This window comes from Vanessa atalanta, chromosome 20 (assembly GCF_905147765.1).
Source record: "Vanessa atalanta chromosome 20, ilVanAtal1.2, whole genome shotgun sequence".
NCBI classification, from domain to species: domain Eukaryota; kingdom Metazoa; phylum Arthropoda; class Insecta; order Lepidoptera; family Nymphalidae; genus Vanessa; species Vanessa atalanta.
In genome coordinates, this window is record NC_061890.1 from 8,489,813 (window position 1) to 8,509,542 (window position 19,730).

Consider the following 19,730-nt stretch of genomic DNA (forward strand, 5'->3'; position numbering starts at 1 on the left):
ATTTACTATTTTAAAGATAATTTGAAGATATAAAAATGACCAAAACACTTGGATGAAAATTACATACATTAATCTCAGCGGTTCGATCTTTTCCACAATATAATCGAGCTTATATATATTGCTTATTCCTGTTTGGTAAATAAAACAAAGTACATCAATGAAAAGATTTATTTGTGCAATCAAGATAGCCAGTGTTTCGAGTCCGTTGACAAATTGAAGTTGGTGCTGTCATCTAACCGGTGCTGTCTGTAAGGAAGTAAACCGTTACCATGAATCTCCATTAAGAAAAAAAGACATTATTTTCCCAATTTCTTCGTCAAACTATACGAATAAAATTAAATTAATTAGATAAATCAAGAGTCGCTATATTTAATGTTTGAAATTCTAAAGATATAATGAATAGTTGTTTTTTTTAATATTATATATAATATAATAATTTAAATAAATCTTCTACCAAATAATAAAAGAAATTCCACACAAATTAAAAAGAAAAAAAAATAAGGAAGTATAACTGAATTTAAATATGGTTTGAGTTTTAAGGTGAATTGCATTATAAAAGCGTGTGAATTAGTTGATCTTAAGCCAACTCTATCCGCTCGTTTCTGATTATGAAGTTGAGGTCCAGATAATACAATTGTAGCTGCATATACAGTTGTGATCTTTGATATAGACGACGGCTGTTCTCGAGGCAATTTCCGTCATTACCAAAATCATTCTTGAAGACTTACGATTAAGTACATTATTTTTTCTAAAGTATCCTTATTATTTTCAACGGTATTTGACCAGGCGTAAATTTGAAAACAATTATATAATTTGTTAACAATAATATCACATGACCTATTCGGCGGTAAATTCCGTTTTCAATCCCTAATTCCATAGAAATTAAGTCATTTGATGTGAATTATATAACAGACTATCTGTTCTCATCGACTGCCTAAAATCAAATTTATTTTCCTGTAGATCCCATATGTTATCTTGGTTCGTAATCAGGATCCAAGCTGACTTTGTCACGCTTCAGACTTTTAGTCGTAATCAATTTAAGTGTGAGACTATTTTTCGCATTTATACTTTTAAAAGTAATATTGAAGATAAAATGAAACTCACTGGTAGGCGCTGGTGGTGGTGGTGGGGGTGCATATCCTCCGCATCCAGCTGACTCGCGATTGCCTTTGATACCAGCATTGGGGACGATATTCATACCACCCTATGAATCAAGGTTTAATTTAATTATGACATCCTTTGGTAGAGGAAACTGGTGTAGAGAGCCTCCATAAATACCGACTATAAAAATTGTAATATTTCCAACGCAACAGTTAATTATTTTTCCTAAAGCACATCAATAAGATGTACAACACCTTACAATTATTAACAGTAATGCAAAGTAGATACAATATTGGTTATCATAAATTAAATGGCATTTTCAAAAATAGTTATAGTCCAAAATTACACTACTTATAAATACTAGTTGTCATTTCAATGGCGTCATCACGGGATGGCAGAAGTAACAACAAAATTAAAGGTCATTAAAAGAATTTAAAATTGAATAAAACTAATAAAGAAACATATTTCTTTCTTTTTCTTTTTCAACGAAGTACACACAGGGGCGTAGAGAACGACGTAATGGTGCATGACGATATGTAAACTCGGTCTCAGTCCCAAAAAAAAGTAAAAAAAAAAAAAATTACAAATAGTAATATATATAAAAATTACTTACCACCACAGCAAAGACAACTGCCATAATGGCCAGAAACATTGCGAGGAATTTCATTTTGATTTTATAGATCACCCAAATCGAACTGTTCTACATCGCTTTACAAACACCTTATATATGATCTAAATAAAAAATACCCACCAACACATGTTTTATATATCAAATAAAATAGTCCAATGGATATTAGAACATACCACCATGAAAAAGAAACCATAATCGCTTGCATTTATTCAATATAGGAAGTCGACGTATAGGATGCAAATTATTAACAATAAAAATGTGAATTGTATTTTTTGTCGCAACATTTAGTGTAATATTGACAATTTAACAAAGCGACAGAGCGTTGATAAATACACATTTATCCTAAAGCTATTAATATGGCAAAATTATTTTAAATCGCTTTTAAAATACATATTGCTTAAAAGATGTCAAATAATTTGACATTATCCAAATAGAACTCAGACCATTCAGACGCCAGTACTAAGGTAAATTTTATTTGAACATTTTGCGACCTTACTTATAAAGAAACTGTGGTTTTGTCAGGTGTTAAATATAACGCAGCCTATGTCTTAACTCAAGGGGTTTCATGGTTGCTTCGTACCAAATTTCAGTTTCAATTGTTGTAACAGACAGAGAGTTTTATATTAGTTTGAATGCTCACCGGGTGTTATTAGAAACTTATTTAATATTCGAAAAAGAAGACACAGCATTGTTTCACGAATCACACCCCAATGCCGATAAACTATGTCGGAACTCCTGGATAATACTCATCCCGGTGAACATTTATCATTTATATACAGTTTTAAATTAGCGATATTTTTTACTATATCATAAATATATATTATGTTATCAAATAAGGAAAACATTTGCCTTCAACCACTTTGAAAATTTATATCCTAAATGATGGTTTGCCTATAGTGCCTAAAAGGTAGTCCACTAGTACGACTACTAGCTATGGGTAAAACTGTTAATCCATAAATTCTGTTTTTTAAATATCCTTCATATTAATAGCCTAAGCCGATTTTTGTGCCAGTGATTATGGGACGATAGCTGCATATAAAAAAATCTGTTATGGTCACATTTTAAAGAGCTTCAGATGTATATGTGCAGAAAACATTCTCGATTACAATTTACTGAATAGTTACGATTGCCGAAACAAATAATTTTATTTAAAAGCTTCTTTAAAAAGTTAAAGGACGGTTAGAGAGGGACGTATAAAAACTTATACGGTTGTATACAAAAAAACGTGCGAAACTACTATGAGATTCTTAAAATTAAATTGTTATCAATAAAGTTCTATTCTAACAGAAATAATTTATACTATTAGATATTTAAAAAAATAATTTAAAAAGACAATATAATTTTCACGCCAAATATAATGAGTGATTTGCAATTTACACTGAAATATAATGAAAACAAAACCTGTCAAAGGTTTGGAAATTCCTTAAAAAAATATTAAGCAAACGCGAAGTTTCGCGGGCGACCCACTAGTGTTGTATAAGCATCTATCTATTTTTGTTCCTTCTTAACATAACAAAGGCAATTTTAATTATTAGAATTAAAAAAATACAATTGATAAGTTTTTTTTTTTATTTCCATAACGCCTTCTAATAAAGGTTGTATAACCTTCTGTACAACTTTTATCAATATAACCATAATATATTAACGTTAACAGCCTTCATACACTTAACTATGATAAATTTCGGAGTGATATAAATATATTTGTTCCCTTTATTCTATATCAGTAATCTAAATATTAACTAAAACGTGCGGTTAATTTAAATAAAACATGTTCATGAAATTTCAATCTATATCTAACTTTTTAAAGCTACCCTGTATACCAAACAAATCTTCAACAGTTTTCACTTTGCCACCCGGTCGCAGTGATTCGTTGACGCGTCGTCGATTTTCGTCCTTAAAGAAATCCTTGTTAGCTGTCAAGCGACGGATAATTTCATCTGAAAATAATAACGGGTAAAACGTAAGATTAAGATTTACTCCAAATTATGTCTTTACCCCATTTGCAGGTAAATCACTTGGACCTTGGAGTAGTAGTGCAAAAACCTTAATTAAAAGTATAACATCTCGCCATATTGCCTCTACTGGTGTACAGGAAGACTGGTTTATTTTTGCCCAGAGGATCTGAATTGCACGGGAAATGCTGCTAGCATTCTTGCCACCATTTTAACCACGCTAACCGTGTAAACGCTAAAAAAGGAATACTTAACAATACCACTTACCCCTTAAAGTGAGCCTATCCTTGTACTCCCCTCCAGATTCCTTCGGCAAAGCCTTCTTCGGTACGTACTGGTAAAGAGTATCGGCCCCAACTTCGTGTATTTTGATCATATCCAGCAAAGCTTTCTTCATAAATGGCCTCAATATCATCATCACTTTATCCATAAAACTTGGAGCATTTAGAAAGTGTACTTCTTTCAACTTTACCAACATGCATTCCTAAAATATAATTTTTTATGTCCAATTATTATCTATTATTAACACTATTCGCTTAGTTTTTCTCAATAATCATTTAAATTACTGTCATTATGCATTCCAACTTACGCGGTATGGATTTCCACTAAACATAATTACACAGCATTTGCAACAGTAAATTTTAATTATACTATAACTGTCCTAGTACATTTTAACAATAGGAACTCTATAAAATGAACATTGGTTTTCATATCTACTAGTCTGATAATTAAATGCTCAAGTCATTAAGCTAAACTCATTATAATTATTTCATTTAAAATAGATAGGCAGACTATAAATGGACTACTTCATATTAATTGATCCCCACCGCCAATATTTATTGGTATAGTAAAGAATATTAACCCTTTCTCTGTTCCGCGTAACGCATTTGATTCATTCTTATTGTGCATAGAATCTGTTAACCATCATTGACATCCGTAATTCGCCACCGGTCTTGTGAACTAATATATCATGTTACTTGTGCCTGTAGTTATATTAGCTCATTCATACCTCAAACCAGGGCCGGATCTACCATATGGCTTTTTGGGCTTCAGCCCAGGGCCCCGTGGATTCAAGGGGGTCCCAGCTAAGTCAAGTGAAAGTCAAAAATAGACGATAATGCGAAAGAATCAATAACTGCATTAAATTAAACAGATCATATGGTTTGCAGCCCTGCGAGTCCTGCAATTAATCAAACCCATTCAATTAATTTAATTCATGTCTACGTTCAGATATATCTTAGATAAGGGGCCCCTAAGTAGTTTTAGTCTAAGGCCGCCTAAACTTACGATCCGACCCTGCCTCAAACCGAATGTTATGTTCCGGTACTGAAAGTGAACTAATTTAGAATTATCTTAAAGTAACTTACTTGAAGGTAATAAAGGATCTGTCTTACAATCATCACGTCTAGTCTAGAAATGTGTCCTATAGTTGTCAAATCCATATCTATCATGAGGACGAACCTAAAAGCAAATAATAATTTAACAATTTTTTTCGTTAATTATTCGTATTCGTACTCGATAGTTTTAATAATCCAATTCATTTCCTAAATATAAATAATACAATACCCTGGCCAAGATCCTTCTTCATACTGCCAAAGATCGAATATCATCATGAAAACGCGGATGATGTCTGCAATTACGAAACGCTTGGGATCACCATCCAACAGTCGACAGTATACTGCTCTGTAGCCGTTAACTGTTGGCATCGGTAGAGGCGCCAACAGGCTGAAACACAAAATATATATTTGGATACCATTAAAAAATATATTTTTGAACATTCTTAAAAGATCTTCAAAGTTACATTTGTCTAAGAGTTGAAAATATTATGTAACCAAAAATAGAAATAAATATATACAATAGAGATATACTTTATTGTATTCTAAGAAAAAAAGAAAAAAAAAAGGAAAATTAGAACAAAATATCTCATTAGGACAACACATAGCCAAAGAAACTCGAATAATAAAGATCTTTATAAAATTTGTGTTACCAAACCTATACCTATATGTTACCAAACCTATACCTACTAAAACCTAACCAAATATGGCTATTTCGTTGTTTTCTTTGTGTCTCTGGAGACACAAAGAAATAACTGGTCATATATTATATTACCTGAATTACTTTAAAATTACTAACGTCATTTCCGCTGTCTTGATGACTATTTTGTTCACTTCTCGATCCTTAAATAGAGGTGTAAAGAGAGTTCGGAGCGTATAGTGAAGATCAAGAACTTGCTTAGATACCTCAGCACTTCTTTCACAGCAGAAGAATGTTAAAACAAGTTCCAAATCTGAAAATTAACATGAATTTACTATAGACGAAAGTCGATACTCCCTAAAGTCCCTTCGCAGATAGTTACATTTGACGACTTTTTTTTCAAGTCCTAAAATAATCCTAAAATTGACTTGTAGCTATTAAATTTTAAGAGTATCTAACGCCATGAAAGAAAAATATTCTGTATCGCCTTCTTCTGTTTATGCTTAATTTAATTTAAAAACTCTTAAATATGTTTGATTTCTTCTGTAATATAATTTTGGATATCAGAATATGTACAATGAGATAAGCCTTAACAGCCCAGCAAAATTATTAAGTACAATGACCATTAATTATCTTAATGCATGCCGAATCGTTTGACTCGCTGCAAAAAATGAATATCAAATCAATTAAAACTAAACATCAATTAAATTATGAATGCTTTTTTTCGCTAAACGAAATCAGTGTTGAACGTGATCTTATCAAAATGACCCTTATACGCGTAACATAGATGCTAATTTCATGTTATTTTTTTTTATGTAGAGGAAAATAAAAATGATAATATATATTCATCCAAGCTTTTGAACACTGGAAACAAATAGGTTTTAATAGTTTAATTTATTTTTTGTTTATTATTTTACCAAGCGCTTATAACGTTTGTATAAATCTATGACAATGTCATACTTATAAAGTACTTAAATAATAATAATAATACTACTTTATATTTCCAACCAATAATAATTTATGTTACCTGTTGACCTAACCTAATATTTTCTGTGGAAAAAAGATAAATAATTTTGGCGGGCTCTTAAAAAATATTAGATTGGAGAATCATAAATTGATGAAATAACGGTTCAGTGTGACTTTTTAATAAATAATAATTAATTTACTTTTATCATAGTAAGAAGTTTTTTTACAGTACGCGCTAAGGATTAAAAATTAATCTTATTTATTATTTCATATTTAAAAAAAATGTAATATTCTTTTGCAAAAATTTTTATAAAATGATATCAAGTTATCTAAGTTACGATGTATGTATTTGTGTTTTTAATTTGTATAAAATATAAGCCGAGAGCCGAGATGGCCCAGTGCAGATGTACGCGTGCATCTAAACCGATGATTTCGGGTTCAAACCAAGGCAGGCACCACTGAATTTTCATGTGCTTAATTTGTGGTTATAATTCATCTCGTGCTCGGCGGTGAAAGAAAACATCGCGAGGAAACCTGCATGTGTCTAATTTCAACAAAATTCTGCCACATGTGTATTCCACTAACCCGCATTGGAGCAGCGTGGTGGAATATGTTCCAAAACTTCTCCTCAAGGAAATAATTACATAGTATTCATATTACCTGTTATGTATTCTCCTGGTAAATGCGGTTGCGTCTTCAACCATTCTCGCAGCTTCTTAATGTCCTCTTGAGAAATGTCAGGATTTTTCTCATACTCCTTCTCCACTGGGTAAGTTTGAATAACGCCCGACATTTTCTGTGAATTTAAATATAATACCAGCTAGCGGAATTCAATAGTGAACATAATTCTTTCTCACGATTGGTCACACGGACATGTTTAATAATATTACGTACGCTGTCAGATTACCAAATAAATGGATACATGTGGGATGTAAGGTTGAAAGAAACCACGAAATATCCACAATTTGTATCGTTTGCTTCGAATTTTAAAAAAGAGTACGTTACATTTAAATACGTCGTGCCGCTATCGTATCTCCTTCCCCTCCCTCTCGCTTATACCTTCATAATTCTCCCTCATGCTGTCTCTGTCATCATTACAGTATTATACTCTTACTCTTTTATCGTACCTCTCATTCATACACCTAACATTCTCACATACAATAAATGCGAGTTTATGAAGTTTTACAAATGCATAGTGCATTGTATTATTTATTACGCAATCCAATTTGAACTGGCCGTAAATTTCCCACAGCTGGACTAAACCTACACTATTTTATAAATTTTAGAGTTTATTTCACTGCTCTACTCGGATATGTTTCGGTATAAATACGTACTAGATTTTAAAAAGACACGTTAAGATGTACTCACAGGTGAATTATAAACACACAGTGGACTCAATATGATTCAACGACGAAAATAAATTTACTTTTTCTTTTTTTTTATGGTGTACGCTGGCGGACGAGCTGAGGGGTCATCACCTGTAGATACACTGGCTCACTCACCCTTCAAACCAGAACACAACAATACCGAGTACTGTTGTTTGGCGGTAGAATATCTGATACGTATGGAGTATACCCAGACGGGCAAGCAATAAGAATTAATTCCAAAAAATACGAAATGAAAAAAAAATACAATTATTTTTATACACTTTGTATCAATATTAGTTGAGATCCTTGTAAAATTAAACTATGTTAAATCTCACGCATAGACTATATCACGAGATATACTGGCACTGTAAAAAAATTAATCATTTATTACATCGTGAACGCGTCACCAATCTCGGGAACTACGGAGTTACACTTACTATTTGATATCTTGGTGAAGTCTCAAGACTATACATTGCCATAGACTCAAGAGGGCAGAGATAATCTTGATCATTGTCAATTATCAGAATCCTTGACATTTGACCTTGAAATTCTCAATGCCTTCACCCGACTAATTAATGAAGAATCGTTTTAATTACTCATATAATAATGTAATTAGAATACCAGGACAGTTTTAAGTGGTTTTTTTTATTTAATTAGTGCCTTAAAGGTGTCAATTAGATTAGTTTAATAAAAAATACTTCAATTCTAACAAAAAGTAAATTGCCTATTGTTGTATAATTTTTTTTTACTGTTTCTGTGTGTTCCGTGCAAAGTATTCATGAGGTCAAATAGCGGTAAAAGTAGTAATAGCGGTAAAAGTAGTCTGTAACGGATGAAAATCTGCCTCGTGTGTACCAACTCGCATCGAAACAGAGTGGTAGAATAAGCAATAAAACTTCAAGAAACTCCCCTCTTGAGTTAAGCTTTTGTTTGTTTCTTCGAGTACTTTAACATTTGGCAGAATTTCATCCAACTCAACAGGTTTCGTAATAATGTTTTGATTTACCGCCGTGCATGAGCTGTAGACTATTATAGAATTGTTCTAACCACTGGACCATCTCAGCTTATTTTGTCTGTCTTAAGATATATGTGGTATACTAAGATACGATAATTATTGTAATGTTACATCTCCTTACTAGAGGATTTATTTTTTGTAAGTATGGTGACACTAGACAGCTGTCAGGGAACGTAACCCGGTGTAAGACTTGTTAATTTTGATTCCAGAGCTATTTAAGAAATATCACTCTTTTTAAAACGCTTCACTCACAATAATCCAACATATATATGTATTGTGTGTTTTAATCACTTTTGTCACCTGCACTACTATGTTATCTCTTCACAGGTTATATAAATTCGATAATATCTTTACGAAATATTCATAATAATTATCATAAATACTTAATTGCATACGTATATATAAACAAAGTCAAGTCAAGGTTCGATTGTGAAGGGATAAAATTTTAAGTGGACATGCTTTCATGAACCGAATTTAAGTTGTACGACAACAATACTAATAACTTTTAATATTATTATTTTTTAAATAACTACCCAAATGTAAGCTGTATTTTGGAAATAATGTGAACAGAAAGATAGCTGAAAAAAATATAACTGAAGATACGAATTATAACTGAAAAAACGTAAACTTAAGATTATAAGTTATGTATGAGAGTTTAACTAAACAACCGTTCAGGTGTAAATCTCTGGAACATTCAAACTTGACGGCAAGCTGACTTTTTGCCAGGGAAATCAACAGCAAGCGAATATCTCAATGAAGCTTCCCTCACCAGTGTCGACTGAGTTGTTGGCTATCAGTGAACTGTCACACATCGAACACAAAAAAATGTGCAGTGGTAGGCAATACTCATTAAAAACTATACTATATCACTCATAAATATAATATAGATTAAATTAAGGATTAAAGAGATGATTATTGTTACTATTTATAAACCTTCTCTAGCCTTCACCTTGAAACATACGACCTACGTAATAATCAACTTTAGTAATTAGAAAGCAGGAAAGTATCCTTTAAAAAACAGGCCCGTGAAGGATTATCCTATTAACAAAAAATATATATGATCAGATAGGTATAACTGTGTGCTATGTCACTTACAGGTTAAAATGTGTGTGTCAGGTGACAAATGCATGTTTCATCAGGATGTTTTCCTACATCGTAGAGCACGGGATGAATTACAAGCTAAAGTTCAGCATGTGACAATTCAAATCAACTGAAATTCCTTTATTAACTGTAGAAACAATCGATTAATAAGCAAGAACAAGTGTTCTTAAGTAAGTACTTATTGATTGTCAATTTAAAGCCTAACACCGGTTCGGAAAAGAAAATACCGTTACGAGATAAGAACCGACGAAGGAAAATCAGTGGTTATTTTCTTGTCGATTAGTGATTGTTTACATATATTCAATATTACAAAGAATGTTTGCACATAAGCGTTCTTTAAATATAGATTTATTTTAATTGTCAAAAGAGGCATTTTGTACGTGTTCTGGGATCCTTTTGTAAAACCGTATACTTACCTTACAAAAGCGATCAATTTTATTCAACACAGTGCTCAGGATAGAATCTGTAATCCTTAAAATACACGTGTTATTTCTTTGATTCATTTGGCTTCCCTTGCCATCAAAATTCAATTTATTAATGATACCAGTAAGTAATATTATGATTTTTTTATATAAATAACTTTTATTTAAATATACTAGTAGGTACTATAAAAACTAGCCATTTACTAAACCAGTAGTACTTATTAAGTTGTCTGATGTTGAAATGTTTGTAATGACCATACTTAAATTCCTCAAGCCTTATTCAGATCTAAATATGCCAATATTTATATTTATAATAACAGTGCAAACTTAAATGCAAATGCAGAAATAATATTGACAATGATGAATAATCTTAAACGATTACTCTGTGCTAAATCTTTATCCATAGGCGATCTTCGCTCGAACGATTTTAAAGTTAATTGCAACCCACATAGCCATATATACATATATTAAAGTATGATTCGACTAAACGACGAAACTCGACCAATGGATTACTCAACGCCTAATTTTTACTAACATCATCACGTCAAAGAGTGACGCTAAGTTACAAAATACTAAATTACAAGTATGTTTAAAATTAAACCGAGTAAATGTGGTGGCCTGTAGATTCATAAAACAGTATTAAATGCAAAATAACAGAAGATTTAGTTGAAAATGAAACTATTTATGGATTAGTACAGATTGACGTTAAATATTGGTACTGTTTGACAAGTCAGGTAAGTATAAACGACGTCACGGTTATGTTCAACAATAATAATAAGATACCGGAAAATGTAATAATTTATCATTTACTAAATTTAAAAAGTTTATTAAGACTAAATTAATAAATAAATCTTATTTTAATTATTCATCAAGAGAATGGAATATGCTCCAAACCTTCTCCTCAAAGGGAGAGGAGGCCTTTATCCCAGCAGTGGGGCATTTACGGGCTGCTAATGTAAATCAAGAGAATACTTTTTATAAAAAAAAACGCCTGGTAATAGGCTCGGGTTCCATCGCAGGATAGCAATTATCGTAAAAAAACAGCATTGTAAATCTGTTTATTTGAAAAGAGCAACTATGCGAGTTTCTTGCCGTTTCTTCTAGCTGGTAGCTGCTTTCGAAACGGTGGTAGTAGTTAAATATCGACGATTCATAAACGCTTCATTGTGAAGTTTACTTTAATTAAATTGATTTGATTTGATTTGAGTAACAGCGAGACGAGTTCTCATGCTGCTAAGCATGGTCAATCACATGCTAATATATAAATTAAAGATAATACATACAAAACAAAATATAATATGTACAGCACAAGCAAATATAACTAAACTTTACACATTACATTACACAAATACATTTCAACTTAACATACAATTACATAAAATAAAAAAATATGCCCAATTTAGGTAATAAATACAAAGTTAAACTTACTAGGTTACGAACGAATTATGACAAGAAAACTTTGCAAAAGTACAGCTATAATAAACTTGAGAAATGAAGGTGATACTATTAAAACACTTAAAAATAAACTGAATGAGTATATTTTTATAAGCAAGCCTTGTTTCATTTTTTAAACGTAATTATTCTTATTATTTTCGTATCTTAAATGTTTCTTTTTTTAAACTTAATTCGTACACATATTAAATCATTTCATTTTTTTATTTAATTATTAAATGAAGTTTTTTTTTTTGTTGACATAGTTAGGCCTAGGTAAGGGCTTCTTGATTATAATTTGTAACCATTGCCCATAGACACTGGGACCGTAACAAAATTAACCATTTCTTACATCGCCAACGCGCCACCAAACATAGTAACTGAGATGTTATATCCCTTGTGCTTGTTCCCTACTCAACAAACGGAATTCGTGTTTGTTGAATGAAACACTTGCATTTTATATGAGTAAATAATTAAACCTAATCTTTATGTCACAGACGTATCTTAAATAGTGTAAGTATCCATTATACAACGTTTCATATCATACCTTCAAAATATTATTTTATTTATAGATCTATACATTCAATTAAAAAAATACTAAGAGAAAATTTAAAACAAAAAAATATATAATCTTGCCTTTATCTATTCGAGTCAAGGTAAGTGAGTCAATAGGTATATTTAATAACCCATTGTCTGCGGAAATGGGCAATTAAACTAACAGTTATGCTAGTTGTAACCACTTGATAATTAAGGCGCTTCTCCAACCGGTTGATCGCTTTTCAGCTCGCCCGGTGTGATGTAGTTGAGATAGATCGATCGGATGGCTCGCTCTAAGGTCTTAGGACTTGCTACACGAAATTCCTGAAGCTTTATCCCGATCGACGAGATGGAGCACCACCTTTAGATTCACAAATGTTATTCTAACACGTGTTGGTGTTTCTTTCAGAACCGATGGTAAGTTCTCAATCAATCAGAAGCCAAACGTAACACTTCTATACGAAATAAAGGTTTTACTTTGATTGTCTATATTGATATTATAAATGCGATAGTGAGTATGTCTGTCTGTCGGTCAAGCTACTGAACCGAATTTGATGAAATTTGGTATGAAGCGAGCTTGAAATCCAAGAAAGGATATACACCTGACGATCAACCCTTAAAACAGGAGCGAAGTCGCGGACGTCATCTAGTTTGAAATATTTTGTATTACTTATAAACTATGAATGGGAAATAATGAAGTTTTTGTTATATATATAAATAAGATACCATCAAACTGATCGTACTTAAGTTTCCAAAGAAGATCATAAGTATATAATAATTACGAGTAATGTGAAAAAAACAATTTCTTGTATTTTATTTCAAGCAAGAGTCTTTCATAGCGTATCTGAGCGGCTTATATGGCGTATATGTGTCAACATTAATAACCTGTAAATTTCCCATTGCTGGGCTAAGGCCTCCTCTCCCTTTTGGAGAAGGTTTGGAGTATATTCCACCTCGCTGCTCCAATGCGGATGATACACATGTGGCAGAATTTCGTTGAAAAAAAACACATGCAGGTTTTCTCACGATGTTTTCCTTCACTGCCGAGCACTAGATGAATTATAAACACAAATTAAGCTCATAAAAATTCAGTTTAAGTTTATGTTTGAATGCACACCTTGGGAATAAAACGATCGCCTCCTGGCTGTTTCTATTCATAGACAATTACATATATAATTAATTTGACAAAAAAAAAGGTCCTGAGTTTCTTGAAAAAGAACCGGTGGCAGTGTTTAATTTGACCATCAATAAGAAAGTGAAATGCTTCTATTCAACAAATAAAGGAATTTGAGTTTAAGTTTGAGTTTGAGTTTGAGTGGTGCCTGCCTGGGTTTGAACCCGCAATCATCGGTTAAGACGCATGTTTATTAACCACTGGGCTATCTCGGCTCTTATATGTGTCAAACATTATAATTAACTGAAATTGTAAAGTGAATTATGTGTTAATTAATTTGTAATATTATAATATTAATAAACGAGGAGACATTATTTTGTAATTCCTACTTCGAAATAAAATTAATATTAAATCTAAAAATTCCTTTTCAAGTAGACTCATAGAAGCAGTTTTGAATCTGCATGTTACAGTATTGCATTAAAAGTAAATCTACAATCGATTCAGAAAGTAGATACATACGAAAACTTGCAAGAAACTCAGTTTATTTTCAGCAAAAACTTAGTCTACGCTCCGTAAACGACTAAACATACATATACATTTTTTTTTTTATTTATTTATTTATTATATAAAAAAGTTTTTACAAAAACATAGGATCTCGCCAAGCTGGTATGCTTAACGGCGAGACGCGCTCGTTATTACATAAAAAAATAATAATAATACAGTGTTCACTTCACATGTACATTTGTTTAAATATCACAATGGCGACATTTTTTCTTCATCGAGAAACAAATCCCTTAACTTAACCTTTAACAGTTTTCTGCTTATTTAATTTTTTTGTCTTAACATAACATTTCTATTGAATAATTTTGGTACCATATATTTATTTGTTCTTTCCCCATAGTAATTATTTATTTTTGGCTGATATAACTTTTTGTCGGTAACTCTTCTCGTATTATATTTATTATTTAATAATATTTTATATTTGTCCTTGTAATAATATTCTAATCCTAATAAATATTCTACCTTTTTGTCTACTGGTAATATTTTGCATATATGAAATAGCCTATCATAGTCTCTATTACATCTTTTCTTAACATTTTTACTTACTAGGAACTTGATCAGTCTTATTTGTATTTTTCTTATATATTTTAAATATGTCTTAAACGTTCGTCCGTATACTATAAGTCCGTAATTTATAAGCGAATCGGCGAGTGCGAAATACACTATTCTTAACATGTGTTTATTTAGTACTGGTTTTAAATGATAAAATTTACTTAACACTGCTCTTAAACTATTACAAATATAATTTACATGCATTTTCCAGTTGAAATGTTTATCGATATTTAGGCCTAAATACTTAAATTTATGTACATATTCTATTTTAAGACAATTGCAGTTTGATTTATTATTATGCAAACATTCATAGGTGTGCCCTATTATATCGAGATGTTGTGTTTCAACGTGCTTAGCTTTCTGGTTATATGGCGAGTATATATGCATACATTTTGTTTTTTCTATATTCAATATAATCCCATTGTCATGTGCCCATTTACAAATATTTTCGAAATCTTCTTGTATATATTTTTGTACCTCCGTTATTTCCTTTGACGCATAAATTAAACACATATCATCTGCATATATAAACATCCGACATTTACCGACTACATTCGATACACTGTTAACATGCATGATATAGCCAACCGGCCCGAACACCGAGCCGGTCGGAACGCCTAGTTCAACAGATGCTTCCTCACCCGAGAATCCCGCGATTACCGTGCGAATTTTCCTATCGGTTAAGTAGTTTTTGAGCCAGTCATTAGTCGGCCCACGAATACCACACTCTTCCATCGACTGCAACAGCATGTCATGGTCCAGAGTGTCAAAAGCCTTTTTATAATCAATAAAGAGTGCTATTAATTGTTTACCCGAGTCTAAGGATTCGTTGGTGTATTCTGCAAATTCTGTTAAGGCAGATACAGTGTTGCGCCCTTTCCTAAATCCGTGTTGATTATTAGACAACACGTTATAGCGTTCTAGGAATTTACTAACCTGCCCGAAAATAATTTTTTCGACAATTTTATCAATAACAGACAGTATTGCTATAGGCCTATAATTAATGTAATCAGAGTGACTACCAGACTTATATATAGGACGTATTATTGCACATTTTAACTTATGTGGATATATACTCTCGGACATAGACATAAAATTATATCAAAAGAAAACGGCGCGTTTTTGGATAAGATTTAAGTATAGACAAGCGTCAACATCACGCTTTTTTAATTTAATAATAAATGTAACTGATCGTCCCGTCTTCGATCCGAAATAAGAAATTTATTCAATTTTTATTTTGTATGTATTTTTATTACGAATCCAATCTAAACCATCGTGGGACCCACAAAAAAAATACAATGAAGTCGGTCGTTTCGTTCATATATTTATAGAATGTAGCTATTAATAATAGCAAAGTATGTTAATATGAATATAATAAAAAAAAAACTCTATAAAATACATTATATGATAAAAACTTAGCAGTCGTTGATTTTCATGCAGGGTAATAAATATTAGTTAAATTATATTTAATTAAAACCTATGTATGTAAATTTTAAGACACGGGTAACCAACGAGCTTCCGATTGTTCTAAGTACATACATATATTTGGAACCGGTTGTTGCTATATATCTAATATATTACTGTAACGTGATGATATAAAGACCGTACTTGAATAAAGAATAGTTTGATTTTGTCTCTCGGAATGAATTTTGATGGTGAAGATGTTGAAACTCTTTATAAAAACCTTTTTGCTAATTTTTTATTTTTATTTTTTTAAGAAAACCGCTTAGTTCATGCACCTTCGTTTTTGTTAAATGCATTAGGTACAGTCTTGTGTTAAAATACAAATTATTATATTTAAATAACCGTTTTGTATGGTCGTTGGTAGCGTAGGTAAGACCATCGTTTATACCATACCAGACCCAAACCTTTGTCTGTAGTTATACTGGTTATCAAGAATAATGTTAAAATGGACCATTTAAAACTTATTTTTCCTAATTACGACCTTCGTGGTCGAGTAGTGTGTACACCGGTTTTCATTTACGCCACTCCAAAGTCCCGGGTTCGATTCCCGACCGAGTCGATGTAGAAAAATTCGTTAGTTTTCTTTGTTGTCTTGATTGTATGTGGTACCGTCGTTACTTCTGATTTTCCATAACACAAGTGCTTTAGCTACTTACATTGGGATCAGAGTAATGTATGTGATGTTGTCCAATATTTATTTTTTATCTTTCAAACAAACTCCAAGTAAGTATTTATAACACAAATATCAATCACATCAATTGGTAAAAGAAGTTGCAGGATCGATCCTGACCTTTATTGTCGTCCCCAAGTTTTAACCTTAAATGGAGGGGTAAAGAAAAATGTTCGTAATTCCTTAGAAAGGGCCATTGCTACTAATCATTATAAAAAAAAAAAAACTCACGCTTTACAATAAAACAATATTTTCTTATAACACATGCGGTCATGCATTTTGTATCCGATTGATGTTTTGACGGACCGCGACAGATTGACGTTTTTGCGTATGCTGTGTCACGAGTCTAGCAACATATACAATTTATATATGTCTATACATATAATTCGTCTGTACGTGTGTACATAACTGAACTCGTATATAGTTGAATGTTGTTTGTAATTGAGTCCCTGGGTGGTTTAGACTGGAACGCAAAGTAAATAAAATTCAAGTATCACCCGGTCGATGTGGAATATATATGTATGTATATTGTGGAAGATCTTTTATACAGCCCGAAAAGGGGTGGCTACAATGTTCCCTTACATTTTTAATTACTGGAAAAACATAATAATAAATTTAGTTTCGTTACTGTGAAACGTTGAATGGTTATCAGAAAAATACATATAAGCCGAAAATTATAGCCGGATAAGCACAACTTTATTTTGGGTTTATAATTTATCTCAAGTTCGGTATTGAAGGAAGAAAGAAGAATGAATGAATCCGTCATATATGTACCCACCAACCCGCATTGCATAGAGTCGTGGAATAAACTATAAACGTCCTCCTATTAGTTGGTGATTTATATTAATAAATGCAACTACATTATATGTTTAATATATGTCCCATATATTTAATAATAAATCATAGTATGAATGTGTGTATATAAATGTATGTTTCATATGTTTCTAGTATTCGTATTACTTCCTTAATTTTTCATTTATAACTTGGTCTGAACAAGAAGACTCATTTAAAATGAAAATACAATTAAATAATATAATTAAATAATATATTTACCTTATTAAAACCTCTTCAATTGAACCTTAAATTTCTCACTTATTTATATTTTAATATTTATTGTAATAAAACATGTACTTTTGTCGCAAATAAAAACTCGTAAAATAATTTAATTTAATAAAAATAACCGTTTATGTAACACGTAATTGGGCCCGTATTAATAAAATTTGTCGTTTAAAAGCGATAGTCGATGGAATTTGAGCTTAATCACCGGTGTCCTAGATTTAGATTTGCTTGACAGCGAAACAACTGTGAGAATTTTATAAAGCAAGCGCGTGTGCCTTTATGTATGATCGCACGGATACTAAAAAGTTAAGGAGTCGTTTAAAGAATTTGTACTAGATGAAAACTTTTGCATCGTAATGTCAAGACCTGATATGTGATCATTTCCATAAACTCGGGTGCCTCATCAATGGTGGTCAAGTCTTGGATCGGTGAGACATCCCAGAGTGTCTTAAAAACCTTGTTTCGGAGAGGCTTAATCGCTAAAATGATGCTTGCACCCGGGCACTTGTTGAAGTTAAAATGGAGCTGCCTATTTTGTAAAAATATCTAGGTTGATAGGGTTTTCCGCCCATCTCATTAGGTATTACAATATTTACATAATGATGACGTCGTCCTAATCGATTTGGGACATGACAGCCAATCTAAAAGAAGACCGTTCAACTACACAGGAAATATTACCAGAGGTGCCCTCTGTAGTCCTTCAATCTTATAATCCGATTTGAAGTCAAATGGACCAACGGCGGAGTGCACACAATTCTTACTTCCAGATTCTTACTTTTTATCGTTCCGACCCAAGGCTTGAACCCAGTATCTCGGGATTTGTTGTCTTATATGTAGCCACGAGACCAACGAGACAGTCAACTCCACATATAGCCTTACCAAACAGCAATACTTAGTATTATCGTGTTCCTGTTTCAATGGTAAGTGAGCCAATGTCATTTCCCAAGGTTCGTGATGCACTGGCTGTTTAAAGGATGATTAATATTTATTAAAGAGCCTATGTCTATTAAAGGTGGTTTATAATTTATCTGGTTCAGTTGTGAAGGAAAAACTCGTGACGAAAACTAATACGTGTCGGAAATGTTGCAACAGTGGGTTTTCCATTGTGCTATTCTACTGTGGAAAATCGTTGTTTATAAACTCTAAGCTTTTCTACGACTTGACTGCATTTCAGGGTTGTTTGTTATTAAACTATTTAAAAATATACGAATATTACAATAATATTCTTTATTCAAAGTGCGGTGAACTGCAGTGCCGTCAGAGTTGTAAGAAATACAACTCTGACGGCACTTATAACCTTAAATCGTATATGTAAAGGATATATATAAACATCTCCACAGGTAACAGGAAGGCTGATTAATTTGTTGGCCCAGAGGATCGGAATTGTGGAAACTTCATGTCGCAGAAGGAGGCCGCGGAGGCGGAGCGTGAGAACAGTGCTGCTGATCCGCTTCGCTGAACAAGAACCGGGGAGAAGGCGTCTGCGCTATGCACAACAATTCCTCCCGCCATAAATGACGCCGGAGCTAGGGTGTCTCTGTACCTTGAAACCTAGGATTTGGTAGCCCGCAGAGGTGGGCATACCGTCGGGACGACACGGTAGTTTACGCAGGCGATTCCGTATTTAAATCGAACAATATTAAAGCAACGAATGAAAACCAGCGCTTATGATATTATCTTGAGAAATTTAAGAAAATCCTGATTATGTATTTTAATTGATTATACCTAATTACCTACATATAATTATTTATCATTAAAAACAAAAAAAAAATATGAACGTTAAGTGATGAACTTAAACTAATTTAATAAAGGT

General features: G+C 32.2%; 1 protein-coding gene and 1 long non-coding RNA gene across 2 annotated transcripts; both read right to left on the reverse strand.

The window, feature by feature from the left end:
- Nucleotides 1-153: 153 nt before the first annotated feature.
- LOC125071877 lies at nucleotides 154-1,810 on the reverse strand. Its single transcript, XR_007119941.1, has 3 exons — nucleotides 1,715-1,810; nucleotides 1,105-1,204; nucleotides 154-246 (listed from the first exon to the last, which is right to left on the reverse strand). It is a non-coding gene; the product is annotated as an uncharacterized LOC125071877 (long non-coding RNA).
- Nucleotides 1,811-3,358: 1,548 nt separating this feature from the next.
- LOC125072018 (clavesin-1-like) lies at nucleotides 3,359-18,193 on the reverse strand. Its single transcript, XM_047682487.1, has 7 exons — nucleotides 17,912-18,193; nucleotides 7,285-7,420; nucleotides 5,818-5,971; nucleotides 5,251-5,409; nucleotides 5,052-5,145; nucleotides 3,952-4,168; nucleotides 3,359-3,669 (listed from the first exon to the last, which is right to left on the reverse strand). The coding sequence occupies exons 2-7, from the start codon at nucleotides 7,415-7,417 to the stop codon at nucleotides 3,515-3,517; spliced, it is 912 nt and encodes a 303-aa protein (XP_047538443.1). The 5' UTR covers nucleotides 7,418-7,420; nucleotides 17,912-18,193; the 3' UTR covers nucleotides 3,359-3,514.
- Between the last annotated feature and the right edge of the window lie 1,537 nt (nucleotides 18,194-19,730).

Coding starts and splice junctions, on each gene's coding strand:
- LOC125072018 (XM_047682487.1), bottom strand. CDS start 7,417: ATGTCGGGCGTTATTCAAACTTACCCAGTGGAGAAGGAGTATGAGAAA. Junction 5,972..7,284: donor ACCAGGAGAATACATAACAG/GTAATATGAATA, acceptor GTTAATTTTCAG/ATTTGGAACTTGTTTTAACA. Junction 3,670..3,951: donor GGATAGGCTCACTTTAAGGG/GTAAGTGGTATT, acceptor TATTATTTTCAG/ATGAAATTATCCGTCGCTTG.